General features: G+C 49.8%; 2 protein-coding genes across 2 annotated transcripts in view; both read left to right on the top strand.

Moving 5' to 3' along the window:
- LOC141978894 (uncharacterized) overlaps nucleotides 1–17,513 on the top strand; it is a 41,349-nt gene extending 23,836 nt beyond the window's left edge. The window contains exon 5 of the mRNA XM_074941240.1: nucleotides 15,977–17,513. Within this exon, the coding sequence (XP_074797341.1) occupies nucleotides 15,977–16,933 (957 nt within the window). The 3' untranslated portion in view covers nucleotides 16,934–17,513. The remainder of the gene's footprint in view (nucleotides 1–15,976) is intronic.
- LOC141978902 (uncharacterized) overlaps nucleotides 4,491–20,230 on the top strand; it is a 92,460-nt gene continuing 76,720 nt past the window's right edge. The window contains exon 1 of the mRNA XM_074941257.1: nucleotides 4,491–4,512. The gene's annotated coding sequence lies outside the window, so the exon portion shown is untranslated. The remainder of the gene's footprint in view (nucleotides 4,513–20,230) is intronic.

Genomic DNA, 20,230 nt, shown 5'->3' with positions numbered 1-20,230 from the left:
CAAGCCTGCTAGCCCAACGTGCTGGACCATCTATGCCATTACCTGGTTCCTAAACTGCAGCTACGGTTCCTACTCCAGGTGAATCCAAAGACTGAGAGGTGCAGAGATCCAACCCCTTATAATCTTAGTAACATTTTGTTTCTTTTTCTATTTTGTGTCTGTTTCTTTTTATGAACATGGAGACCTCCCAGCCCTTCTATTAGATTGGGGTGTAACAGAGTGTGAGCGTGTGAACACCTCTGAAATCTACAAAGGGAAGATGCTAGGAAGAGTAGTTCCCCAAATCTTAATAGCCTTCAAACTCTGCGCGATGAAATGACTGAATGCATGCTCCTCACCTGCGGAAGCATTGCAAGGAATTGAGCTGTGAGATAGATATTGTTCAGCGAGAGCTGTTTGAACTTCTTTTACTAATGTCTCTCTGAGGTCTGTATGTGTTTTGGGGCGAGAGGGCGAGTTGAAGTATTAGCTACAGAATAGTGAAATCTAAGGAGAAAACTAATTCTGGTCTGGTCCAGGGACAGACTTTCACAGAAGCACACTCTGTGCCTATCCAAAGTGGGGACTTTCTCCAGCTGGACCCAGTCCCTGGCCAGGAGCTGCAGGCACCAGGGGCCAGAGAGACCCCAGGGCCAGTGCTGAGTGGGCAGGACAGAGACTCCGCACAAAGTCAGGCTAACTTGGAGCTTTGGCCTCTCCCCACTGCTCCTGGGACTGTCAGTCTCAGGGTCCCGATTTCCCATTGACCCTTCTCCTTTCCTTTTGTACCAGGAACTAGCCAACCAAAAAACCCCACTGAGCTTTAGTAAGGGGCCAACAATCCCCTCATGCAAGCCAGCCCCATGAGGGTCACAGATGTCCAGAGAAAACAGCACAAGCTGGTTCCATGGTGTAACGGTCAGGACTCTGAATCCTGCAATCCGAATTCAAATCTCAGTGGGACTTCCTCTTTGCTTGCGGCAAAGCCCTGGCACTTGAAGTGCTCACCTTCCCTGTCTCCAGCTGTGAAAGAGTGAGTCTTTTCCCTCCTGCTGGGTGACTCTCGCCCACCAGAGCCAGGTCTTCGGTCGGGATGGCGTGATGGGATGGTCGCGGTGGGTTGGGCCTCTAGAACTTGCCATCCTGGCTACCGATGCCTGCAATCCTGCGGTTTGACCTGATAGTTGGGATTCTCGCTGCTTCACCTGATGCCCACAAGTTCGGCCCTTTTGCTTGCTGCCACACTTTTCCTCTTGCCCACATGGTGCTTAAAGAAAGGAGTGCCAGGGCTAGGCTTCCTAGTCAAGGCTAGGCAGGAGGGAGGAAGAGTCCCAGGCTGGAGCCCAGTGCACCTCTCCTCCTCTGGGCACCTAGAGCACAGGTGGCTGGTGCTGACAGCTCCAAGGGAAGGCTTAAAAGCTACAAAGTGACCAAGGGCAAGGAGAACCATGCCTATGCATGGCTAGCTGAGAGCCACAAAGACACCCAGCCAGCCTGCTCCTTGGCAATGCCAAACACCCACTGAACACCACCCGCAGACCAGCATGTGGGGTGGCTGCTGATGCTCTGTGGCCAACATCAGAAGACAGTAGGAAAGCAGGGCCACCTCCCTGATGGGGCCTCTGACTGTTCCCACTCCAGGTGCTCACGTTTGCGGTGGGGCAGGAGATTTTTCCCCAAGAGGCTTTTCCCCAGCTGGTGAGAAGCAGCAAAAAATCCAGGTTCCAAAGGTGCTATTTAGCCCCCTCAAGCACAGGGACGGGTGCACACTGGGAAGAGGGAAACTGCTCTACACACTAGCCTGGGCATCCACCCATTGTCTTCGGCAAGTCAGGAATAACAAAGGCTAGACTGGAAGACCTACCCGCAACTCCTTCCCGGGGCTCTAGCGGAACCAGAGCATTGGCCTGAGTGGCCAAGAAGAGGTTCCGGCCCTGAAGAGAGCAGCACTTCCAGCCCAAAGGGAGAACTGCACAAGCAGAACCTCGAAGGGACTCGAACCCTCAATCACCTGATCCGAAGTCAGGTGCCTTAGCCGGTAGGCCACTCAGTCACATGAGAAAACCCTCTCCAAGCACTTCTTTAGAAACGGCAGAAACCGCGTTTCTTGGGGCATCTACCCAGGGAATTAGCAAATTTTCCATCTCCTGAAGTCTTCAAAGCAGGACTGGATGCCTTTCTGGAAGATGTTTTCATCAAAACAGGAAATATTCAGTTCACTAGAATGGTAACTAGATGAAACTGTTTGACCCGTATCATAGAAGAGATCAGACTAGATGACCTAATAGTATCTCTTGGCCTTAAAATGAATTGGGGAATAATCAACAGGAGGAATGAGAAAAAGAACATGCCATTGTTTGTGTTGTACAGATTTGAATATCACCATTTATCTGCACACCCTCCCGCTATGGGCACCGAGTCAGCTGTAGCTTTCACGGAACGGTGGGGGGAATTGTTGGAGCAGCTGGGCAGAGCTGGGACTGTGACACAAAGAGAGGTGCACGTCCAACTTGAAGGAACAGGGATTCCTCAGGGCCGTGCCGAGTGTTGTAGGTTGTGTCAATAAAGGCGCACATTGGTGCGTTCTTGCCACGAGAACTGTCAGCAGGCTGGTGCCATGCATGCTAGTGGTCTCCAGGACTCAGTGAGGGGTAAGTGAAGGCAACGACGCAGAAGGAATCCTCAGTGCAAGGCTCATGGGTGGTACCATCGTAAAAGTCTGAGCTAGATTGTGAGCAGTGGGCTCAGTGTTTGAGTGCAGGCCAGGGGTAGGTAACTTCTGTTCCCTCTTGTTAGGTTGGGTTCATTTTCCTATTTGTTTTGTGACTACAGGAATCCATGTTGGTTTCAAAACGGAATTTTATGCCCACGTGAAATATAGGTCCATTTTCCTGCTCTTTTATTTCTCCTGGAGTTGTAAACAACTTCCAGTCAGAACCCAGAAGGGGCTTCCTGCGTTTTCTAAGGGGTTTCGTGAGGAAGTGTATAAAAAGCTGCCCTGAACGTGGCCTCAGGGCTGTCCATCTGAGTGGCAGCCAGGGACGGTCACGGGTCTTACTTGCAGATATCTATGCATCCTAATGATAGAAGGGCAAGGGATTTTCCTCCAACAGCTTCCTCACCTGTAAAGAGAAGAGAGAAGGAGAAGAAACAACCCTTACCTTTGTCACCATCCGTTGCTGGTCTCCTGAGCATACCCTCTGTTCTGCTTCCCGTGGTCCCGAAGGAACATCTAGGGACTCTTTGTTATAAACTGTAAATAAACTTGATTTGATTTTACCTTTACTGATTGATTCCTGATTACTTAGGGTGGGAGGGGTCCTCTTTGCAGGAGAAGGGATCCTACCTGATGACAGACGCTGGACAGGGAGGCCGAACCTAGGGAGACAGAAAGCCCAAGGGTCTCGTCTTACCACACACGCACACGCCTCCTTTGCCTTTCAGTCCTCTCCCCCTTTAACACGGCACTGGACCGAACCCCAAGATTTGCCTTAGCAAAGAGAAGGTGTAAGACGTTGGGAAGCGAGCACAAGTGTGGAGTAGCACAAAGTGTTCTGTGGCGGGCAGGGTAATGTTGGTCGTTGGCATGTCGGGGTGATGCTGAAACAGGGCAGAGTTAAGGTTGCATTGGGGGGGCGAGGTGAACCTTGACGCTGCACGTCCCCTGATAAGAACGGAGGGGCCGGGAAGCCCTTACCCGGCGAGGTCACGGTCTCGTAGCTCTCCTGCAGGACGTCGCTGCGGAGGGCTGCGCGGGCTCCAGCTCGGCCCCCCCGACGCAGCGACCTTCACAGCCGCCGCCTCGACGGTCACCAGCCCCTGGAAGAGCAACGGCCTGCTGACGGCCCGTCGCTCCCAGGGGAGGGGGGCCGGTCACGGGGGAGGCAGGTGGTCGGCACAGTCCCACCCCCCCCATCCCCGCAGCCAGGGGGCAGGGCAGGGTGACCAGGCATCAAACTGTGAAAAATCGGGACGGGGGGGTGGGGGTGGGGGGGTAAGAGGACCCTATATAAGAGAAAGACCCCAAAATCAGGGGTGGGGAGTGGGGGGGTTATAGGACCCTATATAAGAGAAAGACCCCAAAATCAGGGGTGGGGGCGGGGGGGTAATAGGACCCTATAGAAGAGAAAGACCCCAAAATCAGGGGTGGGGGTGGGGGGGTAATAGGACCCTATAGAAGAGAAAGACCCCAAAATCAGGGGTGGGGGGGCGGTAACAGAGACTCTGGGAGGAGACGGGCATTGAAACTGGGGACTGAGGCGGAAGCGGCCCCGGGGCAGGCTGGGACATGTAGTTCCTGAGTCTCCCGGGAGCGGAAGTGACGTCAGACGGGGAGGCGGAGCCGGGCTCGGCTCGCGCGGGGCCGGGGAGCGGTTGGGGCCGTTGGAGCTCTGGGCATGCGCAGACCGCGGCGGGGGTGGGCGCGAGACCTTCGTTAACCCCCCCGTGCCCGGCGCGGGCCCCGCTCCCGCCGGAGCCGCCCTGGGGCCGCCCCGGGCCCCGCCCGCCCCGCTGCGGCGCTGCAGCCTCCAGGTACCGGAGCGAGCCCCGGGGCGGGGCCGGGCCGTGACTCTGCCCCCCGTGTCCGGGGGGGGGGGACCCGGCCTCCCGCAGCGCCGGGATCTGCCCGCGGGGGGGCCGGGCGGGGGGAGACCGGGGGAGAGAAATTGTCGGCGCAGCCCGGACGTGGCCGGGGGGGGAGCCGGGGCCCCCGGGGAGCGGGGAGGGAAAGGGGGGCGCTGAGATCCCCTCGGATTTACCGCTGCCCCCTCCTCGGGACCCCCCCCCGCTCCCGCCCTGCCCCCTTTCTCTCCCCACAGCAGCGAGCAGCAGCCCGGGTGACCCCCCCCCCCCCAGGGGCTGCAGGGCCCCCAACAAGACCCGGTAACGCGGAGCCCCCGGCTGAGGTCGGGCCCCTGTCGTGCCGAGCTCTGCGCAGACCCTGACCGAGATCGGGGCCCCCTTGGGACAGGGGCTGCGCAGACACCCCGGGTCTCCCCACCTGCCATTCGACACCCGCCGCTGGCCCATGCCGCCGGCTCGGGCGCCCCGGGCGAAGGGGCTGGTTCGTGGCAGGGTAGGGGTCCGGGCTCGGGCTGGAGGCCCCTGCGCGGTGGGAGGGGGCCGGGCCTTGGGCTGCAGCCCAAGCCGGACCATCGACACCCCCATTCCACAGCCCCGCAGCCTGAGCCCTGCGAGCCCCTGTCCGCGGGCACGGGCCGGCCGCGGTGCCCACCTGCAGTGTAGACGTGCCCACAGCGACCGAGGGGCCTTGCCACAAAACCCCAAAGGCTACATCGGGAAATGGTGGGCGGCTACTCTCCCTTTTACAGATGGGGAAACTGATGCTCAGAGAGCTGAAGTAATTTGCTCAATTTTTCTTAGAGCATTTGGGGCAAAACTGGGAACTGAATCCAGATTGTTTGAATTCTTGCCTCTCCCCTTAACCCCAAGCCCAGTGTGTGTGTGCACAGTGTTGTTCTGGTCTGTGTTTGCCTTGCATTGGCTTCCAAGGGAGGCTGTGACATTTCCTTCACTGGAGGTTTTGAAGACCAGGTTAGAGGTAGACCAGTCTGGGAATGTCTAGGGATACTTGGTCCTGCCTCACTACAGGAGGCTTGAGTAGGCGACCCCTCAAGATCCCTTCCAGGCCTACATTGTAATAATTCTCTTATGTCCTGTGTCGTGTTCTACGCTGGGCTGTCCTGCACGGGGCCATTCGGACCTGTGATGCCCCATGTTGTGTTGCAGAGTTTTATGGTGCATTGTTTTGCCTCAGCTTGTGTGGTGCCTGTGTTGTGTTGGTTTGAATTCAGCTCTTTTCCATTGTGTACTTTTGTCCTAGGGTGTGTTAGTTTGCACTGTGTTGCTTTCTTTTCCTTTGTATTGTCATTTCATGCTGTGAAGGGTAGTGTTTTTTTGTTTATTTCTTTTCCATCTGAATAACCTGACATTATGTTGTGGTGGGTTCTATTCTCTATGTTCTGTTTTTATACATTTATATTGCATAGCATCGTAGAAATGTAGGGCTGGAGAGGACCTCAAGATGTCATCAAGTCCAGCACTCTCTGCCGAGGCAGGACCAAGTATATATAGATTATCTGTTGCAGAGTTTTGTCCTACCTCTTCTTAAAAACTTCCAGAGACAGAGACTCCACAGCCGCCCTTGTAAGACTCTTCCAGAGCTGAGCTACCTTGGCCCTGGGGACACCCACACAGACTTTAGGGGTGAGCAGCTCTGGAGAGAGAGGAGACCCCAGTGAGTGGGCAGCTGGGTAAATAGACGAAAGATGGGAGGAGAAACATTGACGTGTCCAAGGTCACCCAGGCTGTCCGTGACAGAGCTAGAAAGAGATCCCAGTTCTAGCGCTGTTTTGGGTACTGAAGGTCTCTGCCACACTGGTGTTTTAGGCACTGGTGCAAACCCTTCGTACAGACACAATTTACACTAGTGCAGTCTGATTGGCACGGGTGCACCATGTCCCAGTTGGACGGTTTGGGGTGGGGAGGGGGACAGTGACCTCACTGAGGCCTGGGGCTGGCTGAACAGTGCAGCTGGTAACGGAGGGGCAGCAGTGAGTGCTGGAGGTACGAGCCAGGCGCACAGCCCCACAGGACTGGACACCGACTTCTCCTGACCCAGGGGACACCCCCCCAGCTGTGTGCAGGGACTGCAGCTGAGCTGCCCTGCCAGGACAGCTTGTGCATCCATGGACAAACCACCTCTTCCCGCAGCCTAATACAGTGGGGTCTGGGGACCTTTCCAAGCTGAGAGTGTTGGGGCTCTGGAGTTTGCACGGTCTGTTCCTGGCTCTGTCACTGCTCTGCTTGGTAAGATTGGGGAAGTCCCAGCCCCTCTCTGTTTTCCTCCTACCCATTGTCTACTTGGACCATACATTGATCTCTCAGTCGTTATGAGTCTTGAGCAGTTGTGAGCTTTCTGGAGACACCTCACATGACCATCCTCAGAGAGATGTGTTTGGTGTGATAGGTTTGTCAGGTCTCAGGTGAGAACTGCTGGCAAAGACCAAGTGACCCTTTGCCAAGGGATCTCTGTGTCACCGTCTAACCCCTGTAGGCCAGGGAGAGGACAACTTTCTGCCAATGGCCTTCAGGACGGGTGCTGAGTTCACTGCAGTGCCTCTCGTCCCCTCTCCATTTTCCCTTCTCGGTGTGCTCTCTGGGATGCTGCCCCGCTTCCTGCTCCCCAGGCCACCCCGTATCTACTCCATGTGCCAGGCTGCTGGCATCCCTCAATAAGAGACTGTCCAGCCCATCAAACTGGTGCCAAACTGCTGGGCCTCCCTCAGTGAAGGCCAGAGCCCTGAATGCTGCCAGCCCTCTCTTTGGGGTGGAGATCCTCTACAGACTGTTCCCTTCCCAGGGTTGTCCCCCTCTGAGTAGAGAAGGTCTCTCCTGTTAACTCCTGCTCCAGTCCTGGCATGGTTTGCTGCCGTAATCTGGACTGGCCATATCCTCCACACCTGCAGTTTAACCCCTTCTGTGACAGTGTGGGGTTTATATAGCCCTTCACAGGCACCCAGGCTGAGGGAAAGACTCCCTATCAGCCCCATGCCTGATGTGGTGGGGAGACCCACTGGCAACATTGCCTTGGAGGGTGCTGCTCCCTCCTGCTCCCACTCCCTCCCCTCCCCCTTTACAGCCACCACAATGCCTCTCACCTTCACTTCCTGAAGGCCTGAGGGGTGACCCCCGGAAGGTGTGTTTTGTTATCTTTCCCTACCCCCCCCCCCCAAGGATCCGTTGTGCACCCTCCCTCCCTCACTTCTGTCTCAGGAGACAAGGCGGGTCATAGGGCGTGGGTGATGCTCTGCTGGAGATCCATCATCACTGAACGAGTGGCAGCCTTGACCCTCCTCGAAGGTTGCCGGGATGCTGATGTGCACTGGAGGAGAACTGGGGCTTGACTGAGTCCGTGGACCATTTGGCCCACACGGTGCCACTGTAAAGCCTGCTCTGCATTGCTGCATCTTGCCCTTCGTGGCGTTGTGCCCATAAGTCCCTGTAACGCTGTCTTCAGTGACTCGAGAGCATGAGCACCAGCCTCAGGCAGACTGGTAAGAAGCAGGGCACAAACCCCAAATTGGTTGTGAGGTCGACTTGTAGATTTCACCAGCCAAGTATCCAGTGTGAAGGCTTCAGGCACTGTAACAGCATTAACATGGAATCACAGACAGTCCCCTTGGGTCATCCCGTAGATCTCACCATGCAGGTGAACTCACCTTTGTGACGGATGGTCCCTTTTTCTTTCTGAGGCCCCCCCAACATGCTATAAAAACTTCACGGCCCACGTGGGCCACAATAACTGGTTTTCTGCATAGAAAAGCCAGGGCTGGCATTATGGGGTAGCAAGCAGGGCAACTGCCTGGGGCCCCATGCCACAGGGGTCCCCACAAAGCTACATTTCTTAGGCTTTTGCTTCAGCCCCTGGTGGTGAGGCTCAGGGTCCTGGACTTCAGCCCCATGCGTTGGGATTTCAGCTTTCTGCCCTGGGCATCGGCGAGTCTAATACAGGCCTTGCTTGACGGCCCCCTGAAACCTGCTAGTGGCCCCCCAGTGGGCCCCCGACCCCGGTTGAGAACCACTACCTTACGCCACGAATCATAGCAATGTTCATGTTACTGCCAGTCCCAAAGGATCAGTCACTTCCTTTGGTGAACAGAATCTTCGAACTCACAACAAAGACAACATTTGTAGCCAGTCCTGTAATAACCTGTATTTAGATTTATTTAAAAGAAAACGAGAGTTGTTTACAAAGTTAAAGCATGTTAAAGCAGGTGAGTTAGTCTTAAATTTCAAAAGGTAATAGAAGCTTCTCTAATAAGCAAGCTCTACATATTCTTTAGGACTAACCCAGGCTAAGGAGCTGGGGATCTCTTGCTTATGCCTAGAAACTTTGCCCTTCAGAGTCCAAGCAGCATACACATCGGTTCCTTCTGTAGGGGTTTTTTTATCCCCTTCCTGCCATGTGCGCTGAGCTTCTGGGAACTCGGCTAATGGGAAGTCAAGAGCACAACAACAGTCTTTTGTCGTCTTTAATATCCCATAATAGTCTGGTGTTGAAGGACCTTTCCTGCCAGGCGGGGTGTAATGCATCCTGTTGCCAATCAGCCCTTCACTGAGGTAAAGTCTCTCTCCTGTCTGGTGATTTACAGAGCCACAGAGGCTCACAGTGCAGCTAGTCAGATATTAACCCAGGCGCAACTCAGAAGCATTCAATAAAGTCTAAACACGAAACACATTCTTATAATTCTCATCCCTGTTTTAACAATAGTAACACAGGTGAGCCAGACTGATTCCAGCTCTGCGTTTGTCCATGTTCAATTAAGACTTGGGAGCTTTTTCAAAAGCTAACACCTCATCTGCCAGTGTCACAGGCAGGATGGGCAGGGATAGTGTCTCTAGCCTCTCTTTGCCAGAAGCTGGGAATGGGTGACAGGGGATGGATCACTTGATGATTCCCTGTTCTGTTCATTCCCTCTGATGAACCTGGCATTGGCCACAGAGCTAGATGGACCACTGGTCTCACTTGGTGGGCCATTCTGATGTTTACAGTCTCTATCAGGAGGATCTACTCATTTGGACTCACTGGGGAACCACAGAAAGAAACAAGGTGTGCTGAGGCAAGAAGGTCCTGTCTCACAGCCCCTGGGGTCACGCTTTCCAAAAGCTTTAAAACTAAGCCCAGCCCATGAAAGGGGGCACTCCCAGGAGAGACTGGATAAAGGCTTGAGCATCAAACAACTTTGTAAACCTGAGACAGCTGCCTTGGGGACAATGACAGGGAGACTCCCCCAAAGTGACTCCTTTGATTCTGCTTTTCTCTGGCCTTTGGTTTACAGAATCATAAAACTGGAAGGGATCTCCATAGGTCGCTCACGTCCAGTCCCCTTCACCCAAGGAAGGACTAAGTATTATCTCACCGTCCCTGAGAGGTGTTTGTGCAGCCTGCTCTTAAAAATCCCCAATGATGGAGATTCCACAACTTCCCAAAGCAATTTATTCCAGTGCTTAACCACTCTGACAGTTAGGAAGTTTTTCCTAATGTCCAACCAAAACAGTCCTTTCTGCAATTTAAGCCCATTGCTTCTTGTCTTATCCTCAGAGGTTAAGAAGAACAATTTAGCTTGTGATCCACTATGACCCCCAGATCTCTTTCCACAGTACTCCTTCCTAGGCAGTCATCTCCCATTTTGTATGTGTGCAACTGATTGTTCCTTCCTAAGTGAAGTACTTTGGATTTTTCCTTATTGAATTTCATCCTGTATACTTCAGACGATTTCTCCAGTTTGTCCAGATCAATTTGAATTTTAATTCTATTCTCCAAAGCACTTGTAACCTCGAAAGATTCTGTTACAGGGTGAAACCCTCCCAGTATCAGAGGGTTACACCCTGGTGGGAGGGGGCTAGGCCTGTACTGGAATAAGCTCACTCTGTGCTTCACAGTGTGGCAGAACCTAAAATGTCCATTAGCAGGGAAAAATCCTATGGGGAAATTGTTATGATTTGCTGAATATGATTTTCCTATTTGTGTGCATGTGTCATGTTTGTATCAACATCTTATGATATTAGTAGATCATCTGTTTTTCTCCAAATCCAGGACAGAAATATTTATTGAACGCTTCTACCTCTTCTGCATTATTTTTGATAATTCTGCCATTTCTGACTAGTCATTTACCACTACTATTGTTAGGATTAATTTTGTACTTAATATACTTTTAAAAACTTCCTTCTTATTTTCATTGATTGATCATTGATTTCTGATAGCTTCACTTACCAATTTTCTACAATTCTGACCTTCTAACTTATATTCTTTACTCTTGACTTCCCCTTTCTTCCATATATTTTATTTGGAGAGTGTTGGGATTCCCACCAGGGAGTCACCAGCAGGGTCCAGAGACAGCCCCATCTCCTCTATCAAGCTCTGGCTAGTAGCTATGTAATAAATGTGAAGACCCTGCCTCTGTCTGCCAGCTGGGAAACACAAAGATTCTCTCTTTCTACCCTCTGGTGCCTCCTGGCTGCTCTAAGCAAGGTGGGCTGGGACTCTTAACATGTGCCTCCCGTAGCTTCCATTTACCCGGTGGTGCTGTTCTGTGACTAGTGGGGTTGTGACTGGGGCAGCAGGTACTGAGTGTTGGACTCTTTCTCTTTCAGGGGCCGGTGAGTTTCGAGGAGGTAGCTGTGTATTTCACCAAGGGGGAATGGGCTCTGCTGGACCCCACTCAGAGAGCCTTCTACAGGGATGTCATGCAGGAGAACTATGAGATGGTGGTCTTGCTGGGTAAGGAGTCCTGTGCCTTCGGTTATTAGAAGCTGTGGGGTCTCTAAAGAACCTGAGTCATGATAACTTTATATGTTTATTCATCATAGATATTTTGACAAGTTTCCTTGCCCCCCTTTTTTTTTTTGCCTTATCTCCCACACACTAGTATAATTTTTGGACATGTGCTTTTTGGTGCTGTTAGTCATTTTAAAATTGCATTTAATGTATCCTTATTGGCTACATTAATAACTACATTAATAACTGTAGCTTTCATGCATTTTCCTCATTTTAAGAGGAAAATATGTCACCTGTAGAATTCTAAATTGAGTAAATAGGTGTATGACTCATGCATGGCTTGTGTGACTGTCAGATGAGCTCCTCTTTTGATAGGCGAGTGAATAATGTTGCCATTCAGGACCCCACGGGTGAAGGGAGAACAGAGCTGTGGGAGGGGAGGAGAAGCAGGGGAGTAGATAACTCTGGGGTTCCAGGACATGGGGAGGGTGTGTGCAGGGTAAGAGCTCGGAAGCAGCAGGGAGGGATGAGGTAGTGAGAGATGAGGAGAGATCACAAGAAGTTCCCACGGTGCCAGGAGGTGGTGCCGGCTGAGAGTAATGGGAAGAAGGGGAGGGGAGTGTGGAGGAAGGGCACCCAGGAAGTGGGCTGGGTGAGTCAGTGGGAGGGAGGAGAGGTTTGGAGATCTAGAGGTGTGGGGGATCCCAGACCTTTAACCCCGAATCCCTACCCAAGTCTTGTTGCTTTAGAGCCTACACTCCAGTTTTATTTCTGTTGAGTTTCACTTCATTATACATTTTCCCCCCCAAATACTATTATTTTAACTCTTGACCTCCCTCTCCCACTCATTACCCCCTCCCCATGTCTATGCACAGTGACCCTGGTCACCGATCCTCAGTCCTTGCTGCACTCCTCCCTCCCATAGCAGGGCCCCTACCCAGGCACAAATGGGCACTTTGTTGATGATGTCACAGGGTGGTAGTGTAGCCTGTACAATTTTTACACCTATAAGATTACGTATGGGGGTACAACTTGCCGTTGTACATGGCTACTCACAGTTATTTATATGAATGCGGTACAACTGCTGAGATACTGCATAGCAACCTAATTGTGAAAGCCCGCCCCAAACTTCCTTCTTTCAGAATCCTGTGGCGTATTGCACCTGTTTGTGGTTACTCGTTAGTTTCTCAAAATGAGGGTACAAAATATCTAACCTAGGATTCTCTCCTTACACCTATTGAGGTAAATCCCAGACTTCAGCATAACTACTCCCACAAAGCCTCAGCCTAACATAAGGCCCTCACCTGTAGCAACCTTAGGTTATGTCTACACTTCCACGGTAAGTCGACCTACACGGTGCAACTCCAGCTCCCTGAATAATGTAGTTTGAGTCGATGAACCTTAGGTCAAGTTGCCGTAGGGTCTACTTACCTTACTCTTCTCGTCAGGGGTAGAGTACAGGGGTCAACTGGAGAGCGTTCTGCAGATGTTTTGGAGGGTCTTTACTAGACCCTCTACATCGACCATCGGTGTATCGATCTCCGAACTTTGATCCCAGCTATAGTGTAGTCCCTGCCCTTAATAACCCATTTATTTCTGTTCACCTCCTTTCCCCTCCACCCATGTTCCAAGCTAATAAGCAACACTCTGATCATGACATTTTAACTCTGGCGAGTATAAAATTGCCCACAACACATGAGACTACATCATAGATCATAAAATCAGGTCGGGGTCAACAGGAGTGAGAGTTTGGAGAGAGTCTTTTCCCCCCTCTCCCCATCTGCAGCAGCCACAAGCTGTCTTCCCTCCAGGCTCCTTGGATTTTTGAGCCTGGCCCTCCTGAGGTTGCACGGCCCAGTTCTTGTTTCTTACATTCTCCTTTTCTGGAAGAATTAGAGGCTGTTGCTCCCAAAATTTTGTGTTTAATTCCCCAGCCTTCTCCACACACTGGGGGAGTTTCATTCTCCCTCCCATTACACCTGAGTCAGTAGATTTCCTCATTTCCCAGAATGTGCTTTTGCGATGTCACAGTTCTGGGGTAGCTAAGCCTTTGACTTGCCTCCATGGTCTGCTCAAGGAATGCCCTCTCAGGTATCAGGCCTCTAGCCAGCCCGTCTCTATGGGTCGGGACCCACATGCCTCTCCTTTTTGACCAGGGTTTGGGGATTGCAGCTTGTCTTTCACTATGTTCACTGGACTAAGCTCCAGCTCCTGTGCTTTGCTTTCTCTCCAAGGGCTCTGAGCAGTGTGTGTGTGTGTGATAGAGGTAGGAATTTTGGTGATACATGTATGATGCCGATACACACCTCAGTTTCCCTCTGTGATTGGTATTGCTATGATTATAAAGAGCAGGAGACATGAGGTGTGTTGTCACGTAGCTGTCATGGGGTGATATGAATGGGTCATTAAGGACTGGCTGGGACCAACCTACATCAATGGAATACCTGACAGAGACAAGGGAATAATTGTCACCTGGCCATAGGGGAATCTGTTCTTGGCTGAGTGAAGCATACATGGACTCGTTATGTTTTTGGGAGCAGGAGGAACTGGACTCGCAGACGCAGGGAGCTCTGCCGGAGCGAAGACTAATGGACAGGCACAGTGAAAAGAAACCAAACTGTTTTCTTCAGCAGCATGGCTCAAGGGCATTGGCCAGTATGGATTGTATTGTCTTCTTCGCTTCCCTGTTCTAATCTAAGGACTTTCCAATGCTGTGTTTCAGTTGACTAATAAACCCTGCTGTGTTTTAAAAGTCTGCCCAGTGTCACAGCACAAACTTGCTCTGTGCATTGACTAAGGAACAGTCTCTGAAGAGGAGTGTCGTTCAGCTGGACCTGCTGGGAGAGCTCACAGGTTGAAATAGGAGTGTTGAAGCCAGAGGCTTCCCAAGGGCTGTTTAAAAGCCCAGGCATTGCACAGATCCATGACAGTGGGCCTTATGCGGTGCATTGAAGCATGAATGAGGAGCAGTCTCTGAAGAGGAGTGTCGTTCAGCTGGACCTGCTGGCAGAGCTCACAGGTTTATACAGTAATATTCTCAGCTATACCTTAACCAGGCATTGCACTGAAATTTAACTAACCAATCTGAACATGTTGTAACACAAATCTCTAACCAATTATATCCCATTACCCTAATTAACGTACACCTGGCAAAATTAATTATATAGGAGACAGAAACAGTTTGAGAACCAGACTGATTAACAAGGTAAAAGTGGGGGCCATAAAGATAAAACAATACAGAAATGAGGGTTTCACAGCCATTGATAATGAAGTGATTTCTTGCCAGACAGGATGCTATCAAACTAAGTTTTCTTTAACCATCTTAAGATCTGTTTCTTTATCTGGTGGTGATGGGCACTATCCGGACAAGATCGTCTTCCTAACAGCCCAATACCACCTTATGTCAATGTGACTGGTTTGGGATATGAGGATGTGACCCTACGCTTCCCAGTTTATGGCTGCCCCTGCTGCTTAGGCAAAGGCTTTAGCCTAAGAACAAGGCTTCAGACTATTCTAGTGAGAGAAGGCCCATACACAGGCGGACCGTGATTTTGATTCTTTGTTTTTATACCCCTGTAGGTAACTAAGTGATAAAAATACACCTAAGTTCTTAAAGTATAAGCTTTACAGGCAGTCCTGAATACCTATATTCTAACAGTAGGTTCTACCCCTTCCCCCTTCTGTGTCTGTCTTGTCTATTTAGATGGTAAATTCTTCAGGCCATGGGCCATCTACTATTCTCTATTTGTACTTTGCCTAGAACAATGGGGACCCACTGTTAGTCGCTCCTTAGGCACTAAGGATTTAGAATAATAATAACTATCCTGCCACTTTGAGCCAAAGAAGATGGCGTTGGAATGTTACTGCTTCAAAATAAGTTGGGATTAAAACTGTGGAATATTCTTTGTGACAGGTATCCCACAAATTCCACTGACCTCCCTTGTTTTCTTTGCCTGGAGTAGGGTTTCCAGTTCCCAAACCTGATGTGATCTCGCAGCTGGAAGGAGGGGAAGAGCCATGGGTCCCAGTCCTCCAGGGCTCTGAGAAAGAAGTGCTCCTGAGAGCTGCCTGCACAGGTGAGGAATTGGTTAAACCAACTCAAAAAATGTTTGGGGATGCAGGAAACATATGGGATCCCCTACAAAGACCTTGTGAGCTCTCCAGCTTCAGGATAGTTCCCTGCAGAATGGAATCATTATGGCAGATGTCACTCATGGCTTCCCACCTATTCTGACTGCCGACTGGCAGCAGGTCCCTCCCTGATCTCGCTTTCCCCTGAGTGTTCTGGTGAGATGCAGACCAAAACTGATCCCTTCCTCTCTCCTCTAGGAAAGGGTTTGGGGAAAATCAGCTCCTGATAGGTTTGATATCTCCCACGCATATTTTGGTTTGTACATCCCTTTTTCCATTCCTCTCTCTGAGATTTCCTTTCTTTCCGCTGCAGGGAGTGACCTATCTCTGAATTCTCTCTGTCTCCTATCAAGTGATGGGATGGTGACTGAGAATGAGGAGGAGAAACCCCAGCAGGAAGATGCTGAGCAAGGAGAACCACATGGAACGTTATCAGGAGGATCCAGAGGGAATGTTTCCAGGAGTTGTGCACTCCCAGAAAAAGCAAAAGCCTGTGAGGCTCGGCAGAGGCCAGAGGAAAACTTGAGTAGCCACTCAGACCTTGTTACATGTGAGAGAATCAACTTGGAAGAGACACGCTACACTTGCCATGAGTGTGGGAAAAGCTTAAACCGGAGCTCAGACCTTCTCACACATTGGAGAACCCACTCTGGAGAGAAACCCTACACATGCTCTGAGTGTGGGAAAAGCTTTAGTCAGCGCTCAACCCTTATCACACATTGGAGAACCCACACTGGAGAGAAACCCTACACATGCTCTGAGTGTGGGAAAAGCTTCAATCGGAGCTCAAACCTTATCACACATGAGAGAATCCACACAGGAGAGACGCCCTACACGTGCTCTGACTGCGGGAAAAGCTTCAATCAGAGCTCAAACCTTATCAGACATCGTAGAATCCACACAGGAGAGAAGCCCTACACATGCTCTGATTGTGGGAAAAGCTTTAGTCAGCACTCACACCTTATCTTACATTTTAAAAAGCACACAGGAGAGACGCCCTTCACATACTCTGAGTGTGGGAAAAGCTTTAGTCAGCAACCACAGCTTAGCAGACATCGTAGAATCCAAACAGGAGAGACGCCCTACACATGCTCTGAGTGTGGGAAAACCTTCAGTCGGAGCTCTAAGCTGATTATACATCGGAGAATTCACACGGGTGAGAAACCTTATGGATGCTCTGAGTGTGGGAAACGCTTCATTCAGAGCTCAACCCTCATCATACATCAGCGAATCCACACAAGAGAGAGGCCCTACATATGCTCTGAGTGTGGGAAAAGCTTCAATCGGAGCTCTGACCTGATTACACATCGGAGAATCCACATGCGTGAGAAACCTTATGGATGCTCTGAGTGTGGGAAACGCTTCATTCAGAGCTCAACGCTCATCACACATCAGCGAATCCACACAGGAGAGAGGCCCTACGTATGCTCTGAGTGCGGGAAAAGCTTCAAAAACAGCTCATACCTTATTAGACATCAGAAAATCCACGTGAGAGAGAACTGTAACAAATGCCTTGATTAGGGCTGGGCAAAGATTTTTTTTTTTAAATCACATTTGCTAATTCTCACATAGTGATCTGTGCACCATCTTCACCGTGGTCTATCAGCTCCCTGAGATCAGTTGCCTGCGTCTGCCTTTTGCAGCTCACCCTTCTTTGGGGTCAGTCCTGTGACCTTTTCTATCAACTGCTTTCCTTTTGAGTCGTACGAATGTGTGTCCCTCCAGCCAGGAACGTTCAACAGCTCCCGGATGGGGAGAGAGGTTTGATCCCAGCAAGCTTCACTGAGTCAAAAACTACCCGTGCCTTACATCCACTAGGGCTGTACATGGCTTTGGCTCCTCAAGTGAGTGATCTTGGTGTAAAAGGACAATTCTAGTGGTAGAGCAGATGCAGCTCAGGTGCAGTGGTTGGCATTAGCTTTCCCCTTGACCTGACCTAAACTCCATCACTTTTCCTAGTCTAAACAAACCCTGAGCATCACGGTTATACTGTTCCCCCATTTCAAAGCAATTGTTAGTCATCAAGTTCCCCCTTCGGGAACAAATGGTTTCATTCCCAGTTGCTCTGATGTTACTTCAGGTTGTGTTGGAGAGCAGATATTTTTTTCCTCCCTTAAAATATATTGAACTATAATAAAGAAAATATAATATATATAAATATATTATATATATAATATAATAAAAAAGGAACAGGGCAGGGATAGGGGAAAATATCATTTCCCCTCTGTAACAACAGAAGAAGATAGGGTCAGTCAGAGGGATTCCCTTATTCCCCATCACCATCCCAATCCCCCTTGTTGTTCAATTGCTTAAGTCAATATTTTTTCTAAAGGGCTGGGAAGAGGATTCCCTAGTAAAATGACTTGTAACTAAGCAAAATACCCATACACTTGGCTCCTAAAGCAGTTGTGGCCCAGGCCCTGCAGGAGGTTGCTCCTGAAGATCTCTCCTTCCTAATCAGATGCATGTTGCCTATTATTTGGGAAATGCAATCCCTATCTAGGTCGGGATGGGAAAAATGGAAGTGACGTTTCTGTTCAGCTCACCCCTGGGAGATGCTGCAAATGTGTAGAAAATGAAATCCATGTGGAATGTGATATACCTGTAGAAAGACACCTATTGTTAATAGATACCTGACATTTGGTGTCTTACAGGGATTCTAAGCAGCACCTGAATTTAGTCCCTAATTTAAATCTGTGCCACCAGATTAAAGGAATAAAAGGGCATATTTGGGGGAGTTATACCTCACTATCACTACTGATATGTTGTGTGGTTGGTGAAGAATTCTACCCCAGAGAAGTGTAAAATTACTCCAAGGAAGGTCAAAGATTTGACAGGAACTCAGGTAGAAATTGCAGGTACTGGTGGTTGATTTTCACCCCAGAGATGGACGCTATGGTGACCTGTGGCCCAGGTAAACTGTTTTTAGAACGCTGCTACCTAGTTAAGTGGCACTGATCACACTCCTAAAGGATGCCATGATTACACTGGGCACAGCTGTCTTTTACCATTTGGAGCCGAAGTTTCATGAAGCACAGAAAGAAACAGCTGATTTCTTCAGAGCCATTCCATGCTTACTGGTCCCAATCTGGCTGCCTTGTTGGACAAGAAGCATTTCCATGCTGGGCAAATGATGGTAGCCAATGAGGGAATGTACCGTATTCCCAGTTCAGACTGCAGGATACATGAATGCTAAGTCCAGAATCTGTGGTTTGGTCTCTTAGTTTTGCTATTAAGTCTAATGCATTTGTATCACTTCTCCTGCTGCTGCTACTTTGAAAGATTAGAAAGTGTGAAAATAGAGCACAGGTGGTTTTTCTCATGATGCGATCTTCCTGCATAGTCTGAGACCCCTTCCACCCACACTCATGGGAGAAGACCCAGGGAGAAATGAACTCACAGAAATGGAAGGCTCCTAGGTTATTGTAGAATGTGACTTCACACAAACCTCACTGGTGGAAATGGGAATTAAGAGAACACTGCCCTATCTGTTTATATTTTGTAATCGTTGAGTAAGTTGTTATCAGCGACAATGAGATTTAACATGAAGTAATTTAGTGTAATGGAAGAAGCTGATCATGTGATAACTTTCAGAGTTACAATATAATTCAAGTTTCCTTCTTGTTCTCTCCCTGCCCCCTTCTACTACATAGGAAATGGTGGCTAATCCTGAAATTAAAACCTCACTCCAAAGGAATTAGAGTGGGGGAATATGTGAGAGAAATAGTATGTATGAGAATAGAGACCCAGTATAGACTGTAATTATTTCTATTTAAAATGGAATTTATTATGATAAATTTTAAAATAAATCTTCCCTGAAGAAGAAAATTACTTGAGACAAGATGTGGAGCCTTTTACCCAGTTAGAGGGTAACAGCCACAGAGTTCCCCAGGGCTCTTGTTTGCAAAGCAAAGATGTCACATCAGGCAGGAGATGTCAAAATCTACAATGGTGATGGGCGTGTGATGGGAGCTTTTCTGGGGGGTGGATTTTTTTTTTGTTTGTTTCATTTTTTAATTTAATTTAAATTTTTCAACGAGTTATTTTTATAGGTGCTGAGCACAACTGTTAAACCCTCAGGCCTGACTTTGGACATCTCCCCAAAGCTGGCCTTGTGTGTCTTTTATGTTTGATATCTTTGGGGTTCACACATCCACACTACATGCGGTTCACAGCAACGGATACTTTGAGAAACCTGCTGGGTGAAGCAGGCCTTTTCCAAACTGACATTGGCCGAAAGTCTGCCTCAATTCAGCTGGATTGGGACAAGTCTGTATCAAAGGAGTGGTTCACTCCTGATTTGCCCAGAGACCTTGGGGGAGGTGTGGTAAGATAGGGTAAGTAGGAATCGACACCAGAAAAGTTAAATGTAAGGGTGAAAGACCTTCACCTTGTAGGTCAACAAGCCTGTTCTGTTCGTTCCCTCCGACGCATCTGGCACTGGTCACTCTCATGCCGCATGCTGGGCTAGATGGATAATTGGTCTGACCCAGTATGGCCAGCCTTGCGTTCTTATGTAAGCCATCTACACCTGGTCTACACTGGCAAGTTTCTGCGCAGTAAAGCAGCTTTCTGCGGTGTAAGTCCCGAGGTGTACACACGGCCAAGCCACTTAGTGAGCAGAAACTGTGAAGTTGCAGTGCTGTAAAAATACCACCCCAACGAGAGGCCTAGAGCTTTCTGTGCAAAGGCTACAGCATCGTGGTGCCAGTGTAGACACCCTGGTCGATTACAGCGCTGCGATTGGCCTCCAGGAGGTGTCCCACAATCCCTGTTCTCGCCTCTCTGGTCATCGGTTTGAACTCTACTGCACCGCCC

Source organism: Natator depressus, chromosome 28, assembly GCF_965152275.1.
Source record: "Natator depressus isolate rNatDep1 chromosome 28, rNatDep2.hap1, whole genome shotgun sequence".
Classification (NCBI taxonomy): domain Eukaryota; kingdom Metazoa; phylum Chordata; order Testudines; family Cheloniidae; genus Natator; species Natator depressus.
Note: the sequence above shows the minus strand (reverse complement) of the source record. Positions and strands in the feature narration are given on the sequence as shown.